The following is a 9,220-nucleotide window of genomic DNA, read 5'->3' as shown; positions in this document are numbered from 1 at the left end:
CTGGGCACGCCTGAGAGGCAGTCAATCAGTGCTTCTCTCTGGCATCGATGTCTCTCTCTCTCTCTCTTTCTCTCTTCCTTCCTCTGTTTCTGAAAGCAATGAAAAAAATGTCCTCAGGTGAGGATTAAAAAAAATTTAGAAGTGGATAGAAGGAAGACCTGAATAGATACTTTCTCCATTTGAGGTAACTTTTGTACATAGCGTATGTCAATGAAAGTTCACTGCCACTAATCTAATGTCAACGGGAGTCCTCAGTCCAGGGTGTGGGAAAAGGAGAGATTTTATTCAGGTGAACAACTTGCAAACTGAGGAAACCTAGCCTGGGGGGGAATAGGAGGTGTACTGTCCTCACCGCCACCTGGACACACACAGAGGGGAGACCTGCTATATAAAGTGCCTACCCTGGTCCCTGATAGGTCCATTTTTATGCACATGAAGAACCCAAATTTACACACATGTATTGATCCAAGTAACACTGTCCTGCTTGATGCAAATAGCAATGTCCTGATTGGTTGGAATGAGGTGTCCTGACTGGTCATTATGAAGCTACTCTGACTGGTTCATAAAGATGCAAATGAGCATATAAACTTCAGGGCAGGTCTCAGTCCATTGTTCATCATACAATGCCAGGAACTCCTTTATAAGGGTTGACTCAGCATTCAGGAGGCTGGTAGCTCCTTCTGTTGCTTTTCCCCAAATAACACAGTGCATGAGAGGCCTCTGCCAGAAATACCTGCTAGACTCTTGATTTTGGGGTCCAATTAACCACAAAGAGTCTTTCTAGCAGGTATATTCCTTATTAGAGTCAACAGGTGTAAGGTTAGGGTCTACCTTCGTTGTTTTGCATGTGGATATAGAGTTTTCCTAGCACCATTTCTTGAAGAGACTGTCTTTTCCCCATTGCATGGTCCTGGCACTCTTATCGAAAACCATTTGACTATATATACCATCCATGAATTACTTTGCAACTACTGTCAGATAAACTACACTGATAAACTGAAAAAACAAACAAACATTAAAAGAGGCACAACTTGAAAACATCAATTTCAAAGGAGGACAGTTGGCCACATTCATGCCCTGATCTTGCCTTGCTTTTTCTAGTATGACACTTCCAGATTTCAATGATATTGTGTGTTTATAGACTGCTTATCATTCACCCAGAGAAAGGGAGATAACTTTCTCTTTTAAAAAGAGGCACCTTAGAACAGAGGAAAGGGAATCCATGATTGAGGTAGAAGAACAAATGAAAAAAAAAATCCCAGGTTGACACCTAATGATTTTATCTGCTTAATTTCTATCCAAAAATATTGCATGATGATATATTAAAGTAAATCCTTAATACATCAAAGTGACCAACAAATGTGGTTATTCTTCTTAATGGAACTTTCTGATAAATTGAAATTTAACAAGAAATTCATGTTTCATGTATTTCCATCTTTTCTGTTGAAATAATTGTGAAAACACCCATTAGTATATTTTCCTCTCAGAGTCCAGCAAACTGAATTCAATATTTGATGCAATGAGTATGTGTAGAGCAAGATGGCAAAGACTTTGGTTTGAATTCCAACACAGCCATTTTATCAGCCGTGTCATTTTGGGCAGGTTATTTAACTTCTTTGTGTCTTGGTTTCTTCATCTGCAAAACATTGATTAATTGTGATTCCTGCATATTGCTCAGTACAGTATTTGGTACATCAGAAAATTTTAGCTGTTACCATTATCACTGTTTATTATTTATTGTTCAATGTAAAGCAACATCTCAGTGCAAGGTACAATAGGGGAACAAGGAAACAGGAGAGAGTTGGACATTGCAGGTGCTTTCTGTGAGGTAAAGGCTATAAGAATTACATCAATGAAATAAAGTTTCAGTGGGATGCTGTAAGTTACGAAAGTTCTTGTCAAATGAGTGGCCCATACCTTAGGCCTATAGGGATTAGGGGGTGGCAGGGGACCCAACAGCTGGGTAGGTGGGATTGAGAAAGGGTCGAGTTGTGAAAGGAGGAGGAAAAGGCAAGATGGAAGCAGGCAAGCACTGAATGATTCAGCTAGATGAACAAGAGGCACAGGAACAGACTTCCGCCAAGATGGAGGCATAGGTGGAAACACTGTGCCTTCTCCCACAACCAAGTCTGAATACAACAAAGGTTTGGAGAACAAAGACACAGCCAAAGAACAGAAAATTGAATTATACGGAGGTCCGACAACAACTGTTCAACCCGGACGGTAAGAGGGGCGGAGCCAGCAGCAGAGCAGGGTCGGGCAGGAAAGATCCCCAGACCTAGGCGCGCAAGTGGCCTGGACCCAGTCAGGGTGTGGGGCAGACTGACCACGGCTGCACATTCGCACATAGTGAGATGGACCGCGCAGGCCCCAGGGGGCGAGGGCTGACGGCGGTGGCACACTCAAGTGCAGTGGGACGAAACACGTGGGCCCCGGTGACGGTGGCAGCTGCCGCACCTGTGGGGGCCACGGCGGGAGGCGGCAGATGGGCCGCCATTGCTCCTTGTTGACCCCGCCCCCACATACAGCGTCACAACCCAGCGACTGAGTTGCCCTGCTCCGGTGAACACCTAGGGCTCCGATCCTGCTACGGAATAGGCACTAACAGCCCAAAAGATGGTGCAAGAACAACTCAAAGTCCCAGAGCCGATAACTCTCAGCAACCGAGAGATTGCCAGCCTCTCAGACACACAGTTCAAGACACGGTTTATCAGGATGCTCACAGAACTGGTTGATTATAGTCACAAATTAGAGGAACATATGAAGGCTAAACTAATTGAAATGAAGGGAGATGTCCAGGAAACCAATAGTGATGGAAAGGAAACTGGGACTCAAATCAATGGAATGGGCCAGAAGGAAGAACAAAACATCCAACCAGAAAGGAATGAAGAAATGAGAATTCAAAAAAATGAGGAGAGGCTTAGGAACCTCCAGGACATCTTTAAACATTCCAACATCCGGATTATAGGGGTACCAGAAGGGGGAAAGAAACAGCCACGAGTGGAAAACTTATTTGAACAAATAATAAAGGAGAACTTCCCCAGTCTGGCAAAGGAAATAGACTTCCAGGAAATCCAGGAAGCTCAGAGAGTGCCAAAGAAGTTGGACCCAAGAAGGAACACACCAAGGCACATCGTAATTACATTAGCCAAGATTAAAATGAAGGAGAGAATCCTAGAAGCAGCAAGGGATAAGGGGACAGTCACCTACAAAGGAGTACCCATCAGACTGTCAGCGGATTTCTCAAAAGACACCTTACAGGCAAGAAGGGGCTGGAAAGAAGTATTCCCAGTCATGAAATCCAAAGACCTACAGCCAAGATTGCTTTATCCAGCAAAACTTTCATTTAGAATGGAAGGACAGATGAAGTGCTTCTCAGATAAGGTCAAGTTCAAGGAGTTCATCATCACCAAACCCTTATTATATGAAATGCTAAAGGGACTTATCTAAGAAAAAGAAGATGAAAAATATGAACAGTGAAAGGACAGCAAACTCACGGTTATTAACAACCACACCTAAAACAAAAGCAAACCAAGAGGACAGCTAGATCAAGAGTGGAACCATAGAAATGAACACATGGAGGGTTAGCAACAGGGGAGTGGTAGGAGGAGAAGGGGGGAGAAGGTACAGAAAATAGCATAGACAGTAGGTAGAAAATAGATAGTTGGGAGGGCAAGAATAGTGGGGGAAACATAGAATCTAAAGAACTTGAGACACGTGGTTATAAACTAAGGGGGAGGAGAATGGTGGAGGAGGGGTGTGCAGGGTGGAGGGGAATGAAGGGGGGGAATAGAACAACTGTAATGGTATAATCAATAAAGTATATTTTTAAAAAGAGGCACAGGAACAGCATATGCAAAGATGTAGGGTCAGGAATGAGCATATCATGTCCTGGGGATCCACTGTGAGGCTATAGTTTCTCACACTCATCATTCTGGACATCAAATTATTGCTACAGCAGTGGCTGGAAAAGATGTAGGCGATTAGACTGAATGTGTGCTGGACCCTGGGACTTCCTCTAAATGGTTATACAAAGAGGGAAAAAGGGTTTTCTGGCAGTTTGCTTTTTTTTCCTGCAGCAAATACATAATCCTGATAAATGGAAGTTCCCTACAAATGTAACTTTTTATTTGAGATATTGGTGTATACTATTATAAGGCTTATCGGTTATGTGGGAGATTGAAATACGCATGTGCAGATGTCCCTGAATATTGTGGGGGAGCGCTGGAGTTATTTAAAATACCATTTCATCCACTCTTCCTCTTCCCAAAAGCGACCAGAGGTGACCTCTGAAGATGGTTCACCATTAACCTGACCCAGAAAACCCCACAAAATCATGCAAATCAAGAGGTTCAAATCTTCGTGTTCACTTTGAGAACACTTGTGAAAGTGCCCAGGGCATCAAAGGTATGCCTATTCAAAAAGCAACCAAGTATCTGAAAAATGTCACTTTAAAGAAGCAGTGTGTCCCATTCCGTCAATAACAATGGTGGAGTTGATAGGTGTGCCCAGGCCAAACAGTGGGGCTAGACACAGGGTCAGTGGCCCAAAAAGAGTGCTGATTTTTTGCTGCATGTGCTTAAAAAGGCAGAGAGTAATGCTGGACTTAAGGGTTTAGGCATAGATTGAGCACATCCCAGTGCACAAAGCTTCCAAGATGTGGCATAGAACTAACAGAGCTATGGGCAGATTAACCCACACATGAGCCCTCCGTGCCACACTGAGATGATCCTTACTGAAGAACAGCAGATTATTCCTAAACCAGAAGAGGAAGTTGCACAGAAGAAAAAGATATCCCAGAAGAAACTGAAGAAACAAAAACTTATGGCCCGGGAGTAAATTCAGCATAAAATAAATACTAATAAAACAAAATAAATAAATACCATTTGACTCCATCTCCTGCTACTAAGGCACCCACCTGGGAGCACTTTGTCAATCCTGTGATCCTGCCCTATCTCCAGCCAAGACCTCACCAAGATGCCATCTCAAATGGAATACACCATGGAAACCAAGATGTTCATGTTTTACAAGTTCGCTGGGGATAAAGGCTATTTAACAAAGGAGGACCTGAGACTACTCATGGAAAAGAAGTTTCCTGAACTTTTGGAAAATCAAAAAGACCCTTTTGCAGTGGACAAAATAATGAAGGACCTAGATCAGTGCCAAGACAGCAGAGTGGGCTTCCAGAGCGTCTTTTTGCTAATTGCTGGCCTCACCATTACATGCAATGCCTATTTTGTAGTACACATGGAGCAGAAGGGAAAGAAGCAGGCAGCACCGAGCTGGTACTCCTGCTCTGATACGAGTTCTCTCAAAGGGTGTTTAAGGAATCTCTGCCCCACAGCTTGTCACTTGTATAAAAATCTCATGAGCAGAATGGGACCCTTAGAAAATGTACAGAATCACACTCCCATTTTACAAGAGAGAGGAAAGCCAATTAAAGCCAGATAAGCTTTTGATTTTTATACTGCTTGCATCCTCGAACCCTCCCTAAACAAATTTCTTTAAAAAAATATTAATTGTGCCCATGGACAAAGGCTTTCTCATGCTTCCTAAGGGAAGAAATGATAAGGAGTAGGGTGAGGTGAATGGACCTTGATTTCTGGCCTTGGCTTTGCTTGTCATACTTGAATAAACGCCTTATAACTTGTGGAGATGGCTGCCTCATCTCCTCACATTTCACATGTTTACTAGGATCACAGCTGGTAACCAGCCTCCTTACTTACTGTTTCAAATGAATGGATTGACCATTCTCTTAAACAAAGTCATGAGGTGAGTTGAGAGGCTATAGAATGTGTTCATCTAATGAAAAAACAGGTTTGCCCATGGAGATGCCTGAAGTTTCAGTCTCGTGTTAAATAAACAGCCGAAGAACCAATTTAGCACCCTGCAATATTTCTCTGCCTGACTCCCTGTTGGAGTTGAGGTTTTGACATTGTGGTGGGCCCAGGGAATGCACTGGACATCCTTAGAAACTCCTACTTAAAATGAAGAAATAGAACCATCCTGGGTGGTGTTTTCAGGGACTAGGGCTGGAGACCTGTGCCAGGGACAATCATATAGTAGGACCTCCCCAACCCCCCATCCTGATTTTTCCTCTTTCCTCATGAATATTTCAATCCTGCTGAGACCCCTTAAGGTGATCAGTTGAGTTAAAGTAGCTTATGAGAAGAAAAGAAGGAGTCATTACCTTACCTTGCGATGGGGACTGTAAAAGAAGATGTTAGGGACTTACTGGAATATACACCTGACTACTGTTTTTCCTTTCTTCTTTTATGTAAAGCTCAGCTAGCCAGGGCCACCTCCTTGTGCCCCCACTGGCTATCTCCCAGAGACACCATCCAGTTGTCAGCACCCACGCACTACCCAGCTCAGTAACTACTCCCTCCCCTCATTCCCCACACCACTCACTCAGTAACAGCTCAGGCCCCAGCATGCACTTAAATTTCTTTCTCCCCTGAGTTGCCATGTCGTCCTTTCCCAATCCTGATTTTCAAACATGTTTTGGTTCTTCTCTTTGTCTCCTTTGTTCAAGAGGGAATATTCCTTGGTCTCTAACCTGTCTTTTGTTTTTTCCCTAATGCAAGATTTTTGGACCAAGCACAGAAAATCATGTTCCAACTCTGGTTCTCATAGAGGCCCTAGTTTTGCCTAGGGGCTGTGCGTCAGAAGGCTCCAGGTGTATCAATTATGCTGCCCATGCCCGTGGTGCCACCTCTTCAATCATTTGTGTCCCCTTGTTTGTGAAGCACAACAGAGTGTGCTTTCAGAAAGAGTCTTTTGTATCCCTAGAGTCTAAATATATTCGCATGTAAATGTTGGGAATACAGAGAGTCTCCATCAAATGTACACTTTGCATAGGGAGGCATGCAGATCATTGGGGGTACATCTGGAAATTAAATTTAAACCACTGTACTTTGGGTCCCTGTCCCACAGTATTTCAGTGACATGTGAGAAGGAGAGTGTGATATTGATCAAGGCAAAACATAAGTGACCACATTTCAAAATGAGTACTAATTGCATAGTGACAGTTTCCAAACTATTAGCCTACTTTACAAAAAAAGTTAATTCAACACAAGCCCAGGGCTGGCTGGTGCTTATGTGTCCTGCTGCCAGTTGGCAGGCACAGCTTTGCAAAGGAATTGAGGGAGACGTGGGTTACTGTAGTGGAAGCACATTTGGCCTTTTGTGAAGAGGGTACAAACTGCAGCACTCTCTCAAGCCTCTGCTGTTCAGCAGTCACCAGTGGGTACTAGGACACTGAATGCCTTCAGAAGTTGCCTAGAGCTAACTTCCTAGAGGTAAAATGGCCCAATGCCAAGGCTTGGGGAAGAGAGTTCTGGGCAAATGGAGGTGATAAATGCTGAGAGGCTGAACCTGGGCTGGTGTATGCTGCCATTTCCTAGCTGGGAAATCTTGGGCCCAAGGGAGGGAATGGCCACATAGAAGCTGGCCTTCTCCGGAAGGAAATCTGCATCCTACCTCCAGCAGGCTGCTCCCTGATGTAGGCCAGTGTAAAATGAAGGGAGTGAACTGGGTGATTGTAAAAGCCCTCTCCAGTTTGGAGAGAAAACCAGGGTCTCCTTCTCTAAGCTGAGTATCCCCCAGAAGAAGAAAGACACTTTGCTTGGAAGAGTGGCATGAAAGGGTGGGACTGGTTCCCTGTCATCACAGTAATTTTGCTGCAGGACTCATAAATGTTTTTCTCGTTTGCCAAATAAAAATGACCTTGTGTGAAAGTTCCTCAAAGGAAAATGCGAAAGTGTCTGCTAAGAAAAGGAGTGAGACAATAGTTCATTCTCTTTGGGACATGCTACTGCCTTGATTGAGGAGCATTAGGAAGACCTCGAATGAGTCCCCAAATAAAAATAATCTCATGTAGTATTCTTAGGAAGGGTACATGAGAAGGGTTATGTTATCATTTGCCTCCAGAGAGTTGTCTACCCAAGATTGGAGAACCCCAATCAGGCACCACTTTATACTACCTTCCCACCTCCATCAACAGGAGGTCCTGGGCTACAGGATTCAAATCGGATTCAAGACCAAGTTGTATTTACCAATCAAGAAATTCAGGAAAGCACTCTATTATTTTGCACCATTGTTTTACTTTCAGGTTTTCAGCAATTCCCAGAGTCACACCAGCACCAAATGACTGGGTGGGAAAACAGTATGTCCATTTCCAGAGTATACCTGGCCCAGAGTATAACACTCCATAATCATAACTTAGGCAAATGTCTGATTATTCTTTTGACAACAACTCAGATTGAACTCCATCTCTCAATTTTTATACATTCTCAGGGACTCTTTGTTTAAAAAGTGACTTTTCACACTTATGTCAAGGGAGGCCCTTGTACTCTCAGCTAAAAAAATCATTTCTAGTCCCCTCCATCTTTCCCTGCCTTCCCCACTAAGTATTTGTAGTCCACATAATCACTGCAATTTTCATTCTCAGGCACTTCTAGGTTAGATCACCAAAGTGCTGATTAGACTTGTTTGAGACAAGATCCTGTTTAAATCAAACAAGTTTTATTTCCCCCCGAAGATGTCATAGCCTCTCTGCTTAATTTGACTGCAAAAGTTACTGTTGTGAAAGCTCCCTGTCATGTGTTCTTCAGTGCGAAACAACTTTAGAAAGAGCACATCCAGATTGTTACTGTGAAATGCTGAAGTCCCTGTACTCCTCCTGAGTATGTGTGTGTGTGTTTGCTGATAGCCAGCTTCTAACAAATTTTAATAAATGAAAATAATTTCCTTAAATTAGAATAATTAGTTCCCAATCTATGCCTTAGGGATATCTGAAATGCACTTTAAGAGGAATGTTCTGTCCTGGTTGGTGTGGCTTAGTGGATTGAGTGCAGGCCTGCGAAGCAGGTGGTTGCCAGTTCAATTCCCAGTCAGGCACATGCCTGGGTTGTAGGCCAGGTCCTCTGTAGGGGGCACACATGAGAAGCAACCACATATTGATGTTTCTCTCCCTCTCTTTCTCCCTCCCTTCCCCTCTAAAAATAAATTTAAAAAACTTTTAAAAATAAAAAAGAGGAATGTTCTCTGTGGCATTATTTTAAAAGATCTCTCCCTTTTAAATCTTAGGCTGAGGGAAACCCTATAAGGAGAAATGTTTTGTATATCTCCTACACCCCCATTCTGCCACCCTTTCTTAAATCATCTGGCATCTGGAAGAAGTAGGTATGATTTTAAAAATAGTATGCATGTCTCATTA

At 43.2% G+C, this 9,220-nt stretch overlaps 1 protein-coding gene and 1 pseudogene across 1 annotated transcript; both read left to right on the top strand.

The window, feature by feature from the left end:
- The first annotated feature begins 4,277 nt into the window (after nt 1–4,277).
- LOC119002019 (60S ribosomal protein L17-like) lies at nt 4,278–4,841 on the top strand (annotated as a pseudogene).
- Nucleotides 4,842–4,977: 136 nt separating this feature from the next.
- Nucleotides 4,978–5,451, top strand: LOC119002049 (protein S100-A10-like). The gene has a single exon (XM_037067732.1). The coding sequence runs from the start codon at nt 4,978–4,980 to the stop codon at nt 5,449–5,451; it is 474 nt and encodes a 157-aa protein (XP_036923627.1).
- Nucleotides 5,452–9,220: the final 3,769 nt, after the last annotated feature.

The sequence above is a fragment of the Sturnira hondurensis genome, unplaced genomic scaffold, assembly GCF_014824575.4.
Source record: "Sturnira hondurensis isolate 20B ecotype Veracruz unplaced genomic scaffold, ASM1482457v3 Scaffold0017394, whole genome shotgun sequence".
Lineage (NCBI taxonomy): Eukaryota > Metazoa > Chordata > Mammalia > Chiroptera > Phyllostomidae > Sturnira > Sturnira hondurensis.
This window is presented reverse-complemented; position numbering and strand designations above follow the sequence as displayed.